The 22,411-nt window shown below is 37.6% G+C and overlaps 2 protein-coding genes across 2 annotated transcripts in view; both read right to left on the reverse strand.

Moving 5' to 3' along the window:
- Positions 1 to 22,411, reverse strand: part of TAGAP (T cell activation RhoGTPase activating protein) — a 181,082-nt gene that overhangs the window by 75,425 nt on the left and 83,246 nt on the right. The window lies entirely within an intron of this gene.
- On the reverse strand, positions 1,952 to 14,745 carry LTV1 (LTV1 ribosome biogenesis factor). Its single transcript, XM_072409006.1, has 11 exons — positions 14,581 to 14,745; positions 12,921 to 13,052; positions 11,361 to 11,549; positions 10,627 to 10,711; positions 9,431 to 9,560; positions 8,809 to 9,064; positions 8,407 to 8,534; positions 7,790 to 7,923; positions 4,023 to 4,075; positions 3,451 to 3,651; positions 1,952 to 2,345 (listed from the first exon to the last, which is right to left on the reverse strand). The coding sequence occupies exons 1-11, from the start codon at positions 14,581 to 14,583 to the stop codon at positions 2,232 to 2,234; spliced, it is 1,425 nt and encodes a 474-aa protein (XP_072265107.1). The 5' UTR covers positions 14,584 to 14,745; the 3' UTR covers positions 1,952 to 2,231.

Genomic DNA, 22,411 nt, shown 5'->3' on the forward strand with positions numbered 1-22,411 from the left:
GCAGCCTGTCATAAAATAATTAATATGCAGACCGCTAGCACTGTTGACCACAGTATAAAACACATGCGTACAGAGTTGATCAACCGCCTTGCAATTATCAGCCTGCTACTCAGCAGGCCCACTTAGCAGAACGGGAGTCCCCATTTGTGCACAGGGAATCCCCTACATTATAGTCGGCGTGTGCTGTGCGGGAACTGCGCTGACCGTGCCCACTCTGATTACAAGAACGTGCTCTGCATGGAGCCTGCACTGACACCGGACTCCGTGCACAGGGAATCCCTCACATCACCCTGGTTGGCGTGTGCTGTGCGGGACCTGTGCAGACCATGCCCACATTAACCCTGAGTACATGCTGAATGGTCGACCCCCACACATTTTCACCTCATCAAATCTGGCCCTCTTTGCAAAACGTTTGGACACCCCTGAGTTAAAGTAAATGCACACATATACAGTGGTAAAAGCCTTTTAATAAAGTTGAAACCGAACAGATATAATTCTTAAAAATAAACTTAGTCTCCCTAGAATAAATCTACCATCAATCATTATGACAGATATTTACCTATCCTTCCAGTATTACCCACCCTTGTAATAGAAATACATGGAATCCCTGTCTGTTAGCTGAACTTGTCATGAACATGAATGATTTTTAATAGTTTGTGTATTAACTTTAACTAATTCATATAATAAAAGGGGGGCCTATGTACCTCTGAAATCGTAGCATGAGGGGGCAGATATCTGAAAAAAAATCGGCTAGATACAGCCGGTCCAACATCGTTTAGTTCTTTTCTCCCTTATCTAAACTGTCCCTGAACTACCCTTTTAAAATAAATGAAATCCAGGTAATGAATCGCAGAAGAGAAGAGATCAATCACATGTGGGTGTTGCATAAGGCACTCTGCAACTGCTGTTTACATCAGTGTTTAGGGCTCCTGACAGGAGTACTGAGGATGGATGATGTCAGGTTTTCAGGTGCACACAGCCATATACTGGCTAATTCTATTGAGAAACAAAGAAAACCAGGGATGTCATAATGAGTTCTAAAATAATACATTTGATAAAAAAAATAGGGTTTTTTTTTTTAAATTGCATTACCATGCTGGTAAAAGGAGCCTTGCTTTAACAATTTGTCCAAATATAAACCGAACTATTAATTTAAGAACAAACTGAATATATGAAAACAAGGTCGGACCAAGAATAGGACAGCTATGATTCAGGAATCCCGGAATAAATATTTAAAATGTGTACTGTTCTTTGAATTTGCCCTTTAATCAACATATTCTGAATGTTTCAACCTACAGTCAGTAATATAGAATAGAAAAATAAAACAAACCAACAATGGAAACTACTGTAAACAATTTATAAATATCTCCAAAACAGGTTCAAACTGATAGGGGTTTTCAACAAAACAGTGCAAAAAAAAACAAAAAAACAAAAAAAAAACAAAAAAACAAAAAAAAACACAAGATAAGGCAATATGGCTTCCACATGACAAGGCAATATGGCTTCCACATATATTTGCAAATGTATGCTTTTAGACAGAGATCACCTATCTGTCCACAAATTTAAACTTTGTGGGACTAATCTTTTCATTATATACCATTGATTTACAAATAAAACTAGTCCCACACACAGCCCTCCTTCGGCGATATTTCAGCCTAGACACAAGGAAACTTACCAAATGATTATCTTTGCTTCTAAACGGGAAAATTAATTTATAAGGCTCCACTATATGAAACGCATAATCTAAATCACTGCGGATCCAAAGTGTACCTTACATAAGCGCATGTTCTTTGATAAATAAGATACTATACACATCAACTAAATGCTAATTTGGATGAATATGTAATCTAAAGTGAAAATACCCTCTCTGATACATTGTGAAAATCCAAGTGCCTACAGTACCGAATAAGGATGAGTTTCTTAGTTCTTTTTAAAACATCATCAGACTTGCTGAAATCCAAAATAATATTTATTATTTATACATTAGAAAAACAGTCCACAAACTAAATTGTGTTGTTCAAATCATTACGGCCAACTTAAGCACCTTGCAAGATCACACACTTTCGCCAGAGGATTTAAATGCATTTTTGATACAACCTTGAAGTAAAGATACTTTCTAAAAAGTAATACATGATGCAGTTTTGTGTAATAAACACAACAATATGTATGAGTTTCTTGTTGTAGCAGCGAGTAGGACAGAACTCCTAGTCTTCAGGCCTGTTGTGGAACAATTAAGACAGCTTAAGTCCTTGAAGGTTTTGCCTCAAGTTCAGTTGTTCCTTCTCCTGCCTGGTCTTTTCTACTTTAAAAGCAAGTTTATTGGCTTTCTTCTCCATTCTTCGTTCCTGGGGGAAAAAAAAAAAAAAAAAAAAAAAGAGTAATATTAGGCTATAATTTAACGCACTGCCAAAAATAAATGGCAGCCCAAGTAGGCCTACAAACTTAGCTAAACTTTTAAGGCCCCCATAAACAGTGTCCCCAGGAATCTTCAAAACCCATTTTTCATCATAGGTTTTTCATGGCTAGAACCAACATCTTGAAATCAACCAGAAATGCAGTAATAACATAAAAAATAGACACCCATATATCTCTCACGATGGGCTTCTTCTCACTGTAATTATTAATAATCTAACAAAGAAAGCCTTTTGGGATTTCTATGTTTCATGACTTTAGCTTGCTCAGTTTCTTTATGGAAGCTTGAAATATAGATCTTAAAACCTATATTTAGTTACCTGGTATGTAAATTTCCTGGAATATTAATTCCAGCATATCAATAATCCTGTATACATACCTACAGCTACTGAATTCCCAGTGCACTGACTACACCTCCCAGATAATTTGGGGGATTGGTCACTTGCTTATCCTTTTTGATGTACTATCCTGGAAGAGGACTGATTAAATCACTGTCAACAAGCCTTGTGACTGCATTTCCAGAAAATTTCCTTTGTTGAAACCTGTTTTGTTGTTTTTCCCTTTTAGACAGAGGCAGAAGTGATACATTGCTTTTAGAGCACTATAACTACACCACTACCTTAAAGTATGTGTTTGTGTGCATGAAGATTGTTGTATCTGAAGATCTGTTTTCACTGAAACACAAACTTAGTGATCCTTAATACCCTCTTTTTGGATCGTGAAAAAACAAACATTCTGGTACAAGAAACTGAAAAAGAAAGTAAGAGACATGATTCATTGAAGTTTGAGGTGGAATTAATCACTATCACTACAAAAACTATCACTACAAAAACTGCTCCGTGTCAGAGCAGAAGACAGCCATATGAGATTCTGGAGGGAAATAAAGAACCCTCTAGCCCCTGTAACTTCAATATTTGCCTCACTAAGTGAATCTAGAATCTCTTTTAAATCCTAATAAATGAATGAAATTATTTGGGCTAAACAAGAATGTATGTAATATTATATATAGCACATAGTGGAAGGGATGGAATGGCTCACCTTTCTTTCTTCTTTTATAGCTTGTTTCCTGGCTTTCCTCTCTTCAGTGGACTCCTGTTTGGACCGTTGCTGTGAAGAAACTCTGGGCAAATCTCCATCATTAATCCTTTCCATGCGCTCCACTTGTTTAGCAGTAGGGCCCCTTCCAGGCAGGACACCCAGTGGAATGCCAGTCTTGGCAGATACTTTTATTGGCTTGGCCTGAAGAACAAATACCAGTTAACACCTTCATACAACATTTACTTTTTACACATACGAATATAACAATTTCTATTATATTAAATTATTTTTCTGTTTTGATCTGGAGCTGTGGGGTTCCTCCCGAACACTTTTCTGAAACAATATTGTGGCAGCTCTTTTGATCTTAAGTGTGAATATTTCAGACATGCAGAAACAATGAAAAAAACAATTTAGGGAACAATAACAACTGCCCAGTATCTAAATGGTAAGGATAAAAGGCAAGTAAAACTTAAGCAGCAGCCTTCCCTCTCATCCTTCATGACTAAATGCATGGATGTTTCAAACTATGAAATGGTTTAACTGAGCCCATAACTATTTGCAAAATAACATACCTTTGGAGGATCTTTGATTATCTGGGGGTGATTGTAAAGGTTTGAATATGTGCCTATGGAAAAGAGAAAAAACAAACTAACTGAAAAGTTATTTAACTGCAAATAAAAAAATCTCTGAATGGTTAATAGGATAAATATGGCAAAAGCAAAAATATTGGGACAAGTATTCAGTCTAAGAGCTAAACATGTCCTGTCTGTCATCTCATTTGTTGAAACAGTCTAAAATTTAAATTGTCTCCACCAGTGCATTTATTTCATGCTACGTTTCCAAAGGAGATACACAAACAGATTAATGAGAGCCCTCCATACTTCTACTTTTAGGTAAAACTGTGGGTCAATTACAACTATTTCTAGTGTGCAGCCTGACAAGTGACTGCAGCGTTATGCGTGGCAAAATGGAGTCTATCAAAAACTGTACAATGTGATGCACACTTGTTGCAAAGGAAGCAGGATGTCCCCGGCCTGGTAGTCCCCGGGTTACATACGAGACAGGGACTTGAGGTTTGTTCTTAAGTTGAAACAGGTACATTTTATTTTTTTTAAATGCAATCATGACTCAACATATTATTAGGCAGCGTGGTGTCAGCTACTGTATAAAATCCTGACTGTGAGCTAATCACAAAGTTATTACAAAAGGTTACAGAAGAGCTCACCCCCCCCCCAAGTTCACCCACAAGTTCGGCTGTGTTTAGCAAAAGATTTCTTCCGCATGTCATGCAAAACGTCCCCTTCACCCCCCTCCAGCCTGCATCCAGCAGGGAAGCCCAGTTCGTATCTAGGAAGCGTCTGTATGTCGGATGTCCTTAAGCCGGGGACTACCTTTACTACCTTATGTTAGTTGAAGCTGTGCTCCTTTTCCCTTGATAGCAATGTAGTCCCATTCTTGCTTTTTTCTGACTTTTTTTATAGGTTAGCAAAAGTTTATGTTTCATCCGCTTTCCTCTACTACAATCAACAGAAGTGTCATAACTGGGCTGCTGAGGAAGCATTCCGTAGCATAGCATAATGCTTTTAAAACATACAAACACTCTTTCAGATCATTCATTTTGCATTATAGATAAGGGTTAGATGTTTGCTATTGACCAGCCACTGGCCACTTTCTGAACCACCATAAGCTGCTTTAAGATGGTTGCTTTTGCAGAAGTGAACAATTTTTCATGTAGACAGGTTCTAACAGAAGTGATGAAAATGCTGGGAGGCAGAGCTCCATTACAGCCAGTGTAGAAGATAAAGGAGGCAGTTCAAGCTGGCAGGTCATGTACAGGCTGAATTTAAAAATTTCACACAATTTCTCCTTTTAACTCTTAAAAGAGTTCTTTCTTTTTGTTTACACTGATCAACAGGTAAGTAATAAATGAGAAAGTGAAAACAAATTTCAGGTATGTATATATCACACACCTGTGACAAGTCAAGTGCAAAACACATCACGAAAGACACACAAGTGTTTTAGGTACTCTGAGATTCATTGTCTTGACTCTAGTTGAATCAAACTCTGCTGGAAGAACTTTTTAAGTAAATAAAGAGATAAATTACAAAGACCTCACAGGAAGAATAAGATACATATTCACAGCTAGCACTTTTCTAGGACTGAAAATGTAAAACCCAACAATACAAAAGTAAGGCTATGATGTTACAGCCCCTCTTATGCAAAATTCGTGCCTCCCTTACTATTGAAGGGCTGGAAATGGGGTGTACACAGTTCAGAAAATAGCGGCCTACGCGGATGATTTACTATTCGCCATCACTAACCCTACTGTCTCATTACCGAATATTATGACAGCTTTAAGTGAATACAGCTCCCTGTCCAAATTTAAGATAAATGATATCAAGTCAGCAGCGTTAGATATATCACTGCCTATCTCAAACAATCCTTTGCCTTCCATTGGGAAGATCACTTGATCACATACCTGGGTACGAGAATACCCAAAGTTCTACGTTCAAAAGTATCTCCTGCTGCTTTCCACAATGAATGGAGATCCAGAAAGGTGGGATAAAATTACTTTTTCCTTCCCGAGACGTATTAGCATTATAAAAATGAACATTCCCCCCCGTTTTCTGCATATTTTTCAAACCCGATAAAAGCCCCAGGATCATTTTTTAGAACCCCTACTTTGCGAACGTTCCACTATATTTGGCGCGGCAAAGCCCCAAGGACTTTGCAGAACTTTGCTGATGCGATCTAAATCAGAGGAGGTCCCAAACATGCTCCACTTTTATCTAGCGGTACATTTGATGCAAGTTTTGGACTGGTGTCAAAATGCGGGGTCTAATCAATGGGTATCACTTGAACAAACTTTTTGTCCAACACCTATACACCTCCTGCCATGGCTGACTTTGGTGGGTCTCCCTGAAATTAAGTCCCTCCCCACAGTTGGCTACATATGGAAACTGGCAGTAAGGAACTTTCATTGATTTTGGGAAACCCATCTTTCCCCCCTGGAGTAGAGGATGGGAAGTTCCTAGATTTGCTATCCACAGGTATCTGTAAGGCAAAGCACCTGCTTGGGCAGGTGGTCAGGACGAGGGGAGTTAGGCAATAGTATGGGCGAATTTGGCTTGGACTTTTTAAGATCCCTACAACTCTCACACTTCTTGCAAACCCTCCCCCCAGCCTGGACTTACTGCAGACCTTTAACTCCCGTCGAACAACTATACCTTGTCTTGTGTATATGGGATTTTACAGGCCTCACCCCCTGAATACATACCCACGTTTCTCCGGTCCTGGGAAACAGATTTAGATCTCACATTCTCTACAGAACAAAGGGAACATATTTTGTACTGGATGCATAAAGCATCTATAAGCAGCAGATTTCAAGAAACCTGCTATAAGGTTGTCTCACGGTGGTATCGCACCCCAGGAAGGCTACACCGCATCCTTCCTAATGTCAGATCGCTGTTGGCGGTGTCAGGCAGAGAAGGGCTCCATCCTCCGCATTTTCAGGGACTGTCCCCTTCTGAGAAATGTTTCAATCTATAGTTCAACAGATGTAGGATCAACATATATATATATACCAGATGATCCAGCCTTTTTCCTCCTGCAACACAACTCGCTCCCTCTGAAAATGTACAAATCTTCGATAGTAAGGAACCTGACTATTGCTGCAATCTCATGCATACCTACATGCTGTCGGAGTCCTGCATGTCCACAATTCGCTTATGGCTACACAGAGTTAATGAAATCTACCATATGAAGGATCTTACTTCCTCCATTCGGGGTACCAGCAGAAAAGTGGCCAACACATGATTTATTGGTCACAATTCACAACAACCAATGAATACCATAGCTATTTCATCTAAAGCTGGATCAATAGAGCTCTACACTGCTTGTTTATCCTCACTCTCTTATCCATATATGAGACATTCCCCAAACACCTCTACGCGGTTCCCCCAACTTCGCGGTTTCCCTTCTCGCCGTGTACATTAAAATTTTGTACGTCAGTTTAATTTTTTCTTTTTGTAAACCTTAAAGACTAAATTTGACATATTTGTTCAAAATACATTACAAACAAATGTCAGAAGCAAATCAAAAATCCCCATTTACACATGCTCTTGGGGTGCCTAATACAGTTCTGTAATGCAGTATTAAATCTGCATTTCATTAAAAAAAGCCTGTATATATTTTTGTTACTATAGCTCTAAAGCCAACTCTGGTGGTCAGTAACAACCAAGGTTGGAGTCAGCACAACGTATAGTGTCCCCACACAATGTATAACAAAGACAATGATGTATAACTGAACAGTAAAAAAATGCAATTTTAGAACACCTACTGAGTATTGATTCACAGTCCCACTTTTCAGAAGGCTCTTCTATAACTAAAGTTTGCATTTCTTCTTTTTCTTCTTCATCTTCCTCAATTAATTCCAATCCTTCTCTGGGTTTCAAATCTTTTAACTTTACACATCTGCAGAGAGCAAAGATTATAGGCTCATTAAAAATTGCCATAACTCATCACATTATGACTTTAAACATGATAAACTGCAATTCCTCTACATATGTCAAACAAGCTGTAGTTATTTGCAAAAGTTGCAAATCTGAATGGATATAAGGATGTAGCTTGGGCACAGTGTTCTGTTACAGACATGCATGGCATCTGACAGGTGGTATTTTAGAACTTTAGCAAAGTTCCTGACTTCACTGTTGAAACTTTCTGGGTTAGTTTCCAGTCAAAAATAATAGTTTGAGCTTGTGGTCAGCAAGCATAGAAGTACAAGTTAGGCAATGAATATGTTTATCGGAGTAATTTTTTTTTCATTACCTGACATACAAGATCACATTAGTGAACTCTTAGATTTCAGGTGACTTTTGACCCCCAGCAATGGCTGCTCTATATCTCTATTTTGACAGATGAATGTTAAAGCATTCAATAGGTAAATATGGTACTTACTCTTTTGCCTTCTGCTTGAAGTAGTCATCTACAACATCTTGAAGTCTAGCACTATCCGTCTGAATAAATCCCTCCAATTCTGCATTATCCAGGGCACCAATCTCATCCTCATCAAACTGTTCATAAAACTGAAAAAAACAAATATAGTAAAAAACACTATGAGAATCATTGTAAATCCAATCAAATTTTCAGCTTAAATTTGCCAAATAAATTCCAGGTGCATCAAAACAAATTATGCTTTACAGTTTTCTTTTCTTTACAAAAAAGACCACAAAAACCCTAAAGCTTTAATCACCATCTACGATTAGTGTTTTATTGCTGTTTTTAATGGATGAAGTTAACCCTATTATACTGTGCTAGGGACACAGTTTACGGTTTTCAAAAAAAAAAAAAAAATCTTACCTTTTCAAAACGCTCATCCAGAAGTGTGAGCTGCTCATTTCTCCTCATAACCGAGGAAGACATAGAATATTGTGAGAAACGACTTTTTGTCTCTTCTTGCATGAACAGGTACTCTTTCATGGGGCCATCTTCACTTCCGATCTCGTCATCGGACAGAGGGCCATCTGAGTCAAAGTCATCATCTTGGCTTCCCCCGGCATCCTCTTCCTCGTCGTCAACATCTTCCCAGTCATCATCATCACCATCAAAGTCATTACTATATACAATATTAACAAAGGACAATTTCAGGCTATAAAAGTACAGACCCAAATAGACACAGACACAAACAAGAAATATGTAAATACATGGAACATCAAAGAAGATGATCCCTAAAAATGTTTATATGACACAATGGGGTAAATATTAGAAACAATAGGAAACAAAATGGTAAACAGTTTTATTGTTCTTGTGTGATCCATTTCTGCTGAGCAATTTTGCACAGATAGAAATTTGATATTGTGTCCCAGCTTTTATGATGACCTTATTCCTTAACACTTGCATTATTCAACATTGACAAAAATCAACAGAGAATACTACACACAAATACATGTATAATAAACAATTCTTGAAAAAATAGTCTTACCTGTGCCCCTCACTTGCATGATCATTGGCTTTTATTATGAAGTCATCCTCCAACTGGTTTTCTGGGTCACTAAAGTCAAAATCATCATCCAGCGCTGCCACAATATCAGGATCCAAGTCCAGACAAAGTCCTATTAGCAAAACACAATTATGTGTATCATTAAGAATTTCTTATTCTGTGTGGAATCAGATTTATACATTCTCTTCACTTTACAAAAATAGTCATTTAGTTATTTTCTGTAGTTTTAGTATGTTTGCATTTGTAGACATGCTAGAATTATAAGACTAAATGTCTTAGATTTTCATTGGAATGATTTGATAATCTTTTAGGACATCTCAAGTAAACACCATTGCCTAATATCAGCTGTATTTACAGCCCAAGTATTACACTCTCCCTGCAATACACATACAGTGGCATGCAGTAAAAAGATACACCTACTGCAATACTGTTTTACAAACAACATATACACAGTGCATGGGATGCATACACAATGCAGGTCAGTGATGACATCCTAATGTCCTAATGTTATTATTAATCCATCACAGGCATGCAGTAAAACATTTTGTCTTCAATAAGCAACTGGTCTCCACAGTCTGTGGGAGAAGAGGCTAATCTGCCAAAGCAGTACATTGCCTCTACCACCCGTGCAGTCAATAACTCTTGATACTTTATTTGTACTGCTGGACAGATTTGTGGGTCCTCCCTCCTATCTTTTCAGTCCATGCAGTAGTGATGCACAAAGGTTACACACATACATGCGTTATTAGTTGAACTGGACCCCATAACATAAATGTTATTTAGCAAGCGAAGTACACCAAAACTTTTGTTTGGAAATACTATGGTTTTATTTCTCCTATCCCAAAGATCTTTATTTTTGAAGAAATTATTTGGCATGAAGAGGTGCTGCTCAGAATAATGTTTACTTATCTTACCAAGTCATTCCCCACCTCCAATTTGCTTAAATGTATTGTGTTAAAAAAAAAAAAAAAAATAGGGGGCAAATACCATTAAATTTATCACTCAGTCACAGTTAAATGCTTAATTTTGTCAAGATCATTTAGTGATAACCCATTATCCTATGAAGATTAAATAATGCTATATAGTTTCAAGACATTATGCCACAATATTGTATCTTTTACCGTAAATTGAAAACTAAAATATATTACATTCAAGCAAATATTTGCAAAATCACCTACCTCGAGGTGCAGCTTTGTTCAACAGTCCTACATCCTCCTCAAACTCAGATGCAAACACTGAAGAAGGTAAATTTATAGCTGGGGGCTAGAAAACATAAATAAATGTGATTCAGTAAATGACTACGTGGAAAGAAGTAGTAACAGCAAAGATATTTAAATACAATGCAGTGTTCTGCCCAGCCTCTTTTAGCCAGGCGCACCACCCAGCACTTTTTAGTAACCACCCGGTTGTTTTTGGGTGGTTACTGAAGAGTTGAATTACACTACAAGGGCCACCACCTGCCTACAATTTCTTCCCAGCTTAAAAAAAAATGTCTGGGTTGAACACTGCAATGGTTTAAAGCAAATTGTATTACTTACAACTAAGTAGAGTATGGCTACTTACTATACTTGTACATGTGGATTTACATACAGCCACAATAGACCTATGTCTACAGATTGTAGAGACAGAGGCGCTTTCCTTTGTATACTTTATCAGCCACATGTTTTCTCTGCATCAGCAGAAATAGCAATCCAAGTGTCTGGAAAACTCAATTTAGCATTGAGTTTATTCAGTGAAGCAATATTCCAAGCCAGTTCAAGACTAGTAAAAAGCTTTGTGTAAAGTAGAATACCCCAAGATTATGTTTAATTTAGGCACAAAAAGGTTATCTGTCTACAGGTTGTAGTGATGGAAATGCAGACCTGGGGATAGGGTTATCTTAAAATTAGATGTCAGATGATTTGAAACTCACCAGAATTATTTCATCTTCTTCCTCTACCTTCCCATCATCAGTCACAATAATCCTACTTTGTGGTTGTCTAGTATCAGAAGGAACAAGTTCAGCGGGGCCTAGTTCTTTCAGATGCTGCAGGTAATTGTAGTCGTCATCAAAAAACACACCAAATTTTCTTTGTTCTTCTCTTCTTTTCTCTACATCTGCCTGAAATGAACCCCCCCATACAAATACATTAGCCATTATTAAATGGATTAACATGGATCTAAAAGGTTTAGGTTTTGGATGACATAGAAACGGTATGGTAACACAAAGAATAGATGACCCTACAAATGCAAGAAAAATATTTTGGTTTTAGATAGTTCTTTACTTAAAATATATTGAAATACACAGGCTTCAGCTTTTTACAGGCATCATCCCAACATGTTTCAGTAATAGGTTTTCTGTCTGAACTTCATAGAAAATGTTCACGCTTAATGGAAGCATTGAGAATTGCAACATGATGAATTATAACCAAAACTTATTTTGTTAGTTTTAACCGAAAGACCTAGTGGTAACAAACGGTCGTGTATACCACTTTTGGGCAACTGCTAGGCTCCTGGGAACGGTAACAGAAAGTAACCACTAGGTGTTTGCAAACGCTTGTGCAAGCAATACAGTTATTTTTTTCCAACATTTTTTACACATGCAGCAGAACTACTGCAAGCAAATGCTAGGAGAAAAAACCTCCCGCAATTCGTTCAATATTTAACCTTTTTTTTAGGAGGCAGAAAAAAAAAACTGACAGGGGGTTTAATTCTTTTTATTCAAAGCTAAAGCTGGCTTTCTGACTTCGGCAGTCTGTAACCCAGAACAAGCATGCAGATCGGAAAAAAAACATGTAAACATAACTTTTGACCTGCAAACTTGTCACAAGTCAATACTGCAGAACCAAAAAAATCAAAATAACAGCCAGGGAATTAATAATCTACAAAGTATGGGTCAGTAGTGTTAGATACTATACTAACAATGATTATTTTAAATGTATCCAAAGGAACTACTATGCAAATACTTAGAGAGCACTGCACCTTTTAGACATTTTTTAATCAGGGATCCTGTCTACACACAGTCACCCTGCTGTGTTTAAATATGTCTAGCTTTCAGTTTCCAGGAACAGCTGATCTAAAGGCTGTGATTTCACAGGTCAAGTATTCTCCACTCTGCCTATTAAAGTCTTGCTCATTAAGAACATTACTGACTGTTTTGGTTTTCTGCACCTCCTCGGCAAATTAACTGCAGATAAAAAAAATGCTGGCATGAAATAATGTTCTAAATAAAGGCCACCTCCTACAATCTTATCATTGATGGGAGAATTTTTTAAAGCCTAAAATAGGTAACAGAGCTGGGTGAACTTCCATTAGTAGTATTTCAATATCAGAATCACAATGACTTTTTAAATAGGCACCGCTCCTTTACATTTTTTTTTTTTTTTAACTAAAACCATGAAAAAAACAAAACAAAAAAATACATTTATATTTGTTGTATGCATGAAATATCTGGTATTAGGAAAAATTAGGGAGGGTGCGTATGCTAAAAGACCTTATCAGCAGGTAGCAAGACTCTCTGAGGAGCGGTTTCATCAGCAGCTAGTGGATCCCTCTGACTTCTGTGGACCAGATGAAAAGTAACGGCTTTCTTCTTCTCGATGAAGGGCTTCTTCTTTCTGTGAGGCTATAAAAAGACAGAAAAATGCATTATTTACTTGCAAATGTCCATAAATAAAAGTATTTTAAATATGTGCATAAAATACAGAATGTAGATGTTACACTAAAAACAACCCCCCCCCCCCATGTATACCATATACTGACATGTAAATACATTGTATAAAAGAAGGACAAATGTTCCTAACCTTTCAGTATTCATACTAATAAAACACAAATATTAGAGGTCTTCTCACAACCAATATTCAGGTTGTATATCGATGTATGTTAAGTGACGTGAATATACTTTAACAAACACCAAATGGAATTATGGGTTGGGAATAGTATTGTGAGATGAAGGTAAAAAGTCCTGACAAAAAGATTTGAGTTCTCTTGTAGAAGTTTTTACTATTTGGAAAAGTTTTAAAGCGTACCTGAATCAGAATTACCACTTTACATAAAAGGGTAGACAATTGTTTTATTTAAAGTAAAAACTTTGTTAGTGTTTTTTTTTAAGTGCAAAAAAAAAAAAAAAGTGTGCCACACCGCCCTTTTAATTGTCTTTCGTCTAGGCGATCAAGAATAATTGGAAGCGCAGAGCCTCCCGGGAGGCTCTTCGCTGCTCCTTCTGCGCATGCCTGAGTATCTCATGTGCAGAAGGAGCCCTTTCATCAGTGGGAAAACAACTGCCGATTCCGAACATGCGCAGTGAGATCGGCAAGTTTTTCCCAATCTACGTCACCCGATCTCACACCTGCACAGTGCGAGATTGGGCGACGTAAGAAGAATATGGAAGGAGAGAGGATAAGATGGCAGCACCTGGCACTGCCTCTGCGCTAGGCCAAAGACAGATGCCAGGATGACGCAGGACCCAATGGAAGAAACATCTCAATGGACAGACTGATCTATGGGATTTTGGGTTTACTTCCGCTTAAGTAATTAAGTCTTACATTAAACAAGCAAATAAGGCTTGATGATTTTTTTTTTTTTTTTTACCAAAACACCCACAGAATAAACACAACCCCAAGGAATTCTTGAATAGCAAAGCATAAGGGGGTAAAAAGTGTTTCAACCACAGACGCTTAGGTCTTTCATAGCAGAATTAGATGATCGCTGGCTATGATAGCTAACATCATACTACCAACCCCCTATTGTCCTTAATGCTTTGCTTTGGGTAGAAACACCCATGGTTTATCCCTGGTAAACAGCATCTCTCTGCTGTAACACACCGCTGTATGTACTTCGCCTTTTTGTCATCAGTCACCAGCCAATCACAGAGCACAAAACGGTGCATTGGGTACTCATGGTGGCAACGTCAGAACTACAGAGGATATGTACTGGGAAGGCTGGAGTTATCTTTATATATATATTTATGGCTTTTCATACATAAAAATGCTGTGGGTATAGCAGTATGGTAACAAGTTTACTATCTGATTTGTGTCCTCTGATCAGTCTAACACTACTACACACAAACATATTCAGACTGAAGATCAGAACTCTTAGAAGGGATAAATGCTAAGACATAGCAGGCATTATAGCACAGATACCATTGCTCTTACCATGTTTTATTCCATAGAATATAATGTCTCCAGCAAACCTTGATGTCCAGCTATCAGTGCGAATCCAACACGAGGGTAACACACAGTCAGAGGAGCCCCATGTAAGACCACCAGCCTGCACTCACACCACGCTGCCACAGTCACGCTGGGTAATACCAATGTCTCAACACGGCGGGGGGAATGACGGAATACACGCTGCATGAATACTTTCATTTCGCACCACAAGCTCTTTAAATAACAAAACATTTTTATGTAGAATTAGTTTTACAAAAAAAAACGAATCCCTGCTCACAGTCCACCAACAAATTGTAACGTTATTAGAAAACCGCTACCCCTGTTAATGCACGTTTGGATTGCACCACTAGAGTAAAGCACATTCTTTTGAACACTAGAGGGAAATGAATGCATTAAAAGGTTGCCCCCGTAGCCATTTTCGGTGAACGAGCTGTTCTATAACTTTACGGTAGTTTCGATCTACAACAAAATGGCTACCGTCGGAAAACACGGCTGGGGAATGAAGACAGATGTGGAAATGGAAGGCGTCCTGCGTGATGGCGTAGTGTGTTGCAGGAAATATTTACCGTGCAGCTGTGTTGTAGTAAATTGTTACCGTGTAATTATTATACAGTAGATTAGTTCCGCCCTTTTCTCTTGTAACAGTTGACATAGTTTCAAAGTTTACAATGTTTTCTATGTACTGCTGGGGTCCTTTAAAAAAAGAAAAAACACCCCTAATAATATCTTTATTTGCCTGGAAATTGTTGTTTAACCACCCAACCGATAACCCCGACCTTGGTTCGGGCTAAAAAAGGTGGTTAACCTATTTTTTTTTGTTTTTTATTGCCCATATGGTATTACATGTTATTTATTTAATGCCAACATATTGTGCAGCATTGTACAAAGTCCACAGCCATGTCACTAGCTGTCCCTCAAAGGGGCTCACAATCTATTGTACCTACCTCAGTGATATGTCATTACCACAGTCTAAGAGCAATGGGGAGGAAACTGGAGTACCCAGAGGAAACCCCCAACACGGGGAGAACCTGCAAACTCCATGCAGATAGTGTTCTGTCTGAGATGCAAACCTGGGACCTAGCACTGCAAATGCCAGAGTGCTAACCACTGAGCCACCGTGTTGCCCATATACATTTTGTATTTATCTTTGCAACTATGTACCTTCCCTCATAACTTCAGGAGTCACCAGAAGTCTTTTAACTTAAAAAAAACAATCAAACGTCACAGCCTTCACAGTCCAAAGAACTAATAAATAGAAACAAGTACTCACATATCTCACATAAGTCACATATCTTGCTGGACACTAGAGGGCAGAAGAGATGCAGAAATGTCAGCTTGCTGCCTATTAGATTGCCATAAACGTCCCATGGTGCATGGTATATTGTATATGGGTGTTTACACCTCAGCATTCTATAACACAATAGAGTGGATACAAATGATGAAATGATGTACAGAACATGAAATGTAACCACATGCATTAGGATATGTACTTCTGGACAAAGGATAGAATGTTTTAATGGGGACTAATTGAACCATAGGAGGTAGCAATGTATTGATGAAACACAAAGCATAAAGTTGGTTTGTTTTTTACTTTCTGACACTTTAGCAAGTCCACACGTGTAAGACTGTATTTATATAATCTGACCTGCAAACAAATATATAAATGCACACAAAAATGTGTAATTCTGTCCAGTCATTTGTGATTTAACTCTTGGACATCTGTTTTATTTGCAGAGATTTGTTTTCTATGAAATCTTGCTCATTTTACTGGGATTTGTAGCTGTGTTTGTTCAATGTTTTACATAGTTATATAGTAGGTTAGGTTGAACCATCAAGTTCAACCACTAGGGAAATAAACATATCCCAGATATAAAACCCTATAAGACATAGTTGGTCCAGAGGAAGGCAAAAAAACCCTGGTACAATTTGCTTCAACGGGAATTTTTTTACTATGTTTAGACAAGTATATTGCATACTCACCAACAACAGCTGCTCTGCATTCACCTATTTGGCTTGCCTGTAAATCACTCTCCTTCAGCATCATTGAAAACATTGTTATGCCTGCTATGTTGGAGTGGCAATATCAAGCAAGATGATAGTTTTCCTGTAACATTATATTGATGCCACTAAACAGTGTCATTTTATGTGTAGTATCCCAATGGGATTGTTACTTCTGGCACCCTTTTATTAAATCAGCCTATATTTTAGATGTTTTACAATAATGGGTTATATGTGTAATGCTTTTGTGGTTGTTTCTTTTTTTGTAGGTTGTCTGGTGCTGCGAGGAAGAAAAGCAAGGGAGTCGTGGCTGTTGCTGTGCAGAGCTTCTTCTAGCTGATTGGCAGAATGACGTCTGATTTTCAGGAGCAGCATTTGATTACCCCCAAACACCACCATCAAACTTTTTCTTTCCCTTGTCACCTCAATAGGGGGTAATGGCACCCACTTTGTGTAAAGACAGTGTACTTGTTATTTCATATCTTTATTTGGGTTTAGTTTAGATTAGTGGTGGTTTTATAGTTCTGATCAATCCTAATTCCAACCTCAAATGAGTACTCAAGAATTTAGGCAATCCAATCTTGTCATTGACAGGTTTAGTAGGCCTCGTAAAGATGACAGCTGTAACTTTCCAGCCTCTGAAATGACTAAGTTATACCTGTCAATAACAGGTATAATATACAATACTTTATTAAAAAAATATGCATTTTCAAGTCAGAATTTTTGCATTTCAGATTTAGTTTTAATGACTAAGCTTGGTGGACTGTTATCACATAGAGGTTATTTGCTTACAAGTTGGTTTCTTTGTTATTTATTTTAAATTATTCTTTAGTGTAATGTGTTTTGTTTATTCACACTGCATTCATAAAGTTGAGTGTGTTTGACAGTATAACATCCCATGCAGTACCTTGTTGAAGTTTATAGTGGGTGCTCTATGTTCACACAGTCTCTATTAATATATCTAGATGCTGGATATGTAGGGAATGGTTTGATCACCACAAGTAGTGATACAGACATGAACACTGAATGCAAATGAGTGAGGAATGGTTGGATCACTGAAAGTAGTCAGAATAGTATATCAGAAAGATTGACTATAAGCACAAAGCTGCTAGACATGAGTGAAACTGAAGTAGAAGAATAAAAAAACAAGAAACATGCAAAGAAACAATCATTTTGCAAGGAGACTGCAAGATTTGTTATATTTGGGGAATTTACTTTCATTGTTTTGTTTTTGTTTTTTTTGTTTGTACCATAACAATAAAATACACCAAAAAAGGAAAAAACATATTTCACGTTTGGTTTATTTGTGTATATACTTTAGCAAATAAGAAAATAAAACAAATGCTATGGAGAAATTGTGTAGGCAAGATGTAGAACCTCTGTCAAATTTATATGGCTGTCATTGCCTCTGCTGGGGAGCCCTCTTTGAGACATTCTGCTGTAAAGGTATATAGTGGTGTCCTCTCTGTCCATCCCATCTCCTTCCTGGAAAGTGTAACAGTAGCAGCAGCAGATCATCTCTTTGCTCATCATCTTCTTAACATGGTGCACACATACCACTAAATATCATATAGGCACTGTTAAGCTTGCAAGTAGAATGTCAAAGATGCTTTGAACTATTACCATTGAATTTGCCTTCATGTGCCACAACTTCCTGTGGGTTCATTAGCATTGTTTTTAAACATACAGTAACAGGTCAAATATCCCAAACCTTTAAGTATTATTTCATTTGTGTCAATCATTCAGTTTGTAGAAAGGTCCAATCATGTTACATGCAGTTCTGTGTAGAGACCTGGAAAACATGGCCCATTAAGGATCCCTGGCAGTGTTTTAAGAATCATTGCTTTTATGAATACTCTGTATAGAGGTCAAACGTAGAAGACAAGCTCCATAACAGTGAGATATTAGTTCATAGTTCTTCAGCAGTAGTCCTTGGACATAAACATGGAGATTATTTTGGTAAATACTATTAAGTTTAAAATACGAAATGAGTGAAATTACTAGGGGCAGTTTTAAAGAATATCTGATGAAGACGTTTCTTAGCTAACATGCTTTGTTGTAACCATTTTCCTTTTAGAAAAAGCTTCAGAGATTGCTAACCGCTTCCTCTTGCCCAATGGAAAGCTGACATGTGATCTTTATAAATAGCTTACAGACCACAGATAGAATTTTATGGGTCACGAATTTCCATTCTGACCTGAAAAAAAAATATCTGCTAGGTGTAATGTTCTGTAAGAGATGTATAAAGGCATTTAGTTTTTACAAGATGCCATAAAAATAAACATTATAGCAGACTGGCAGTCACACACAGGGCCATTTTTGGTTTTGGCATGGCTGTTTTCTAATGGTGATAAGATGAGTGTACTACAGGAGGCTGTTAGAGGTTAGGGTTAGATTAGGGTTATCGTTTTGGAGATCAGTAGAGATTCAAGAATTGTAGAAGGGATGGGTTTAAAAATTTCAGGGAAACAGATGAATACACATGGAGAACTGGTTTATCTGCCAAATAATTTGTATTTCTCTCCAACCCTCTCTGAAAATTACACAACTCCTTCAAATAGCAAAGGCTGGTGGCTGGCACTATTTATCAGTTGTGAAATAACAAAAACAAATTTATTGGTTTATTAATAAATGTAGAGCTACATTTTAGTGCATCTTTCACATCTGCTTGGAATTCAGCCTTTCGTATCAAGTGAATTTGAGCTAAACTAAAACTTCTAAAGTAAGAAAAGGACTGAAATTCTGTGCAAGGACCTGTGTTAGTCTTTAACATGGAGTTTTTTGGGTCCTAGGCCTGAACAGTACATGGGACCACAACTTCTGCCTACGTTGAGATTAAATACTATCCCTTTTTAAATAATTTGTCAAAGGCAAGCACTTCTGTCCGACACATTCTAGCATTTTCCAGTAGAGTGACTTTATGTATGCTGTAACCACTAAAGATAATACTGAGGGAGCAGAGATTACTCTGAAAATACAGTATATACATTTTAACATATACAAACAAAGACATTTATAAAGCAAATGGCTGTGCTTAGAGCTTAGTTGTAAGCTTTTTGAGTACCTTGTTATGCAATGTGTAAATATAAATATCATGTGTATAGCTTGCTTGTACACATTTTAGCTTGAGTTATTGAGCTTTGTGAATAATCTGATTTTTCATTAAAAGAACTTGGAAGGGGTTCTTTAAAAAAAATTAACCTGTTATATTTTTTACTCTTACAATACAATAGGGTATACACAAAAGAACAGGCTGGGGCATACTTTAAAGTATGCAAAGAACGTCCTACATGGTAACACATTGCAAGAAAAAAACTCAATGCATTAAAATTTGGCTTTAGTTGGGCTTTAACAAGTTTTATTTTCATTTGCCATTAAATGTGCCTTAAATTACAGCCACCAGTACATTTTGGGAGTTCAATAATCCCCCCTCACCAGGGTATATAGTTGCAAGGAATGAGTACAATAAAATATGCTGTATAAACTGTATATAAACACAGGACTTTTTAATTTCATTTATGTGCGATTTGTGTAGGCCCAACATATGTCAATGCACTCTAATCCTTGCCACTTATAGCCCTAACAAAGGTGCATTGTTGAGCCCCGTAAAACGGGTTGGGTGCTGTTTTTTTTGTGACCATTTGAGCTACAAGATAAAGCTGGACTTTTAATGGTAAGTGTTCCTTTAAAAAATGCACCTCATTTTATGAGTTTACAATCAGGGTCAGAATTGTACTTTTTTCTCCCAAAGGCCAGCTAGCTAGGGTTCGAGTGGCAAATACGGGAGGGTGACTATGATGATAGTGGTCATTGGTGGAAGCCATGATGGTTGTGGGCAGAACAACCCCTTGCTAAGCATTTTTAGGAATTATATTTATAATATTACAGCTGCAATAGGAGTAAAAATACCACCCCTACTGGCCATGGCACCCTAGGCCACAGCCTAGGTGGCCTTGTTAGAAATCCAGCCCTGGTTACAATTACTTTTCTTGTTTTCCGACACTTTTCTTAACTCTTATTACATTGACTTGTAGATAGGCTGTAAATTCAGGTTTCCAGACGCTAGAGTCATCTCAGTGTTTGCAAAATTGGGGCTATTTACATCATAGACTATGCAAATTATTATGACATCTTACAAGATAGTTTGTTTAAAGATTCTCAGAAATGAGCATTAAACTGTAAGAAAAAAACTGCAAAACTGTAAAAATCTGAAAACCAAAGTATCAGCTTTCTAGCAAGCCTGGGTACTGGTACACAGGGGCAAGTCCATAAGCAGATGTTTGTCTTTTCTCCTGTGAGAATACATAACAACATAAAAAACAATCCTCAGCAGCACTTTCTCAACTTTCTAGACAATGCAATGACCAAAGGAGGAATAGTGGACAGGGAACCCACCTAGTCTTTTCACGGGCTGGAAACAGCCTTTCTGTCTATACAGATCTGTCTCCTTTTCAAACCTTCCATAACATAAACACATCACAGCCTAAGTGGCAGCTACATCCTGTCTATTATTGGCCCTGGTGTCCATTGCAGCTGTGTGTCCCATGATATTTAGTAACATTAGGCTCAAACCTTTACTGACAACTTTGTTCTGGTTATTTTATTATTTTCTGCCTCGTGTTTAACCTAAATATGAACTTTTCACATAAATTTTATTACTTGGACATAACCCTGGAATGTGATAAACTGCATTTAAAAGTACAAAGAGAGATGTTTTTTCTATCAGATCCTTCTGCATTCCTTTAATCATTTACTGGATAGTTTCTCCACAGAGATATTTAAAGCTTATTTTTGCCAGGGAGTGGCAACTAAAGGACTTTTTAAAATTGCAAACTGTCCATAACAGAAACTTGCAAGATAATAACATTTAAATGGGCATGCTCCCCCTTCCAAAATTATCATTATTTCCTACATTTCCTACATTTCCCTCATCATGCATGTGATTAGGTATTCCTTGCAAAGGTAATTTTCAGGATGTTCACTAAGCTAAGTAAAAATCTCCTTGCAGAGTGATAATTCACTTTCCTAAGCAACACTTTTCTAACTGCCTAAACTCCTTTAGGAAATATCCCTAGTGCTGTATATTTTCTTTAAAGCTGAACCTAAGGTTCATCTAAGAATATTGTCCATGCCTTGGATCTTCCTTTCTCAATCTTTTTACGATAGGGGATCCCTTGCAATACCCCCTTTATAATTACTATATCCACAGCTCACAGGTTATTGGCGAGTGGTCAATGGGAGGAATGTCTCTTACATTGCTGGCGATTGGGAAGAATGGCCCCCTTACTGATAGCCAAAAAGATCATTGGTGTCAATTAAATTGACCTGAGAGGCACAAGTTGCTAATTGCTCAAGGAACCCCTAGCAACCTCTGGAGGAACCCTAGGGTTCAATGGAACATTGATTGAAACTGAATCTGAATTTTCTTTTTTCAAACAAAAGCTTTTCTTCACCTACCCCCTTGAAATGTATGCTTTGTGAGTATTTTTGGCTGCAGTTTTGTGTTCCGCCACCTTTTTCCTCTCTGTCTTCTTGAACCAGGTGGCTGGTTTTGATAAAGTCTATCACTTATCATTACTGGGCAGCAATCATCCCAACTTCAGTGCTACCTACAGCTACTGCCAACATCCTTGGTCTTTCTATACTCAAGGCTGCTTTTAAAAGTTGGGTAATTGCCTGCAAAAAAAAGTCCACTAGTTTTTGTCACCCACCTACCACTGTTTAGTTGTAGTCACAAAATAAAATAGTACTGTGAGTAGTTTTTTGAGGTTCCCCTATCATTTGTGGGATGTAACATACATACAGATGTCTTCTGCTC

The sequence above is a fragment of the Pyxicephalus adspersus genome, chromosome 4 (assembly GCF_032062135.1).
Source record: "Pyxicephalus adspersus chromosome 4, UCB_Pads_2.0, whole genome shotgun sequence".
NCBI lineage: Eukaryota > Metazoa > Chordata > Amphibia > Anura > Pyxicephalidae > Pyxicephalus > Pyxicephalus adspersus.

What these genes read in the sequence shown, in the direction of transcription:
- LTV1 (XM_072409006.1), bottom strand. An exon ending in AAGAAGATGAAATAATTCTG is followed by an intron (nt 10,712 to 11,360) that starts GTGAGTTTCAAA and finishes TATGTTTTCTAG; the next exon opens with CCCCCAGCTATAAATTTACC. An exon ending in GAACAAAGCTGCACCTCGAG is followed by an intron (nt 9,561 to 10,626) that starts GTAGGTGATTTT and finishes TTTTGCTAATAG; the next exon opens with GACTTTGTCTGGACTTGGAT.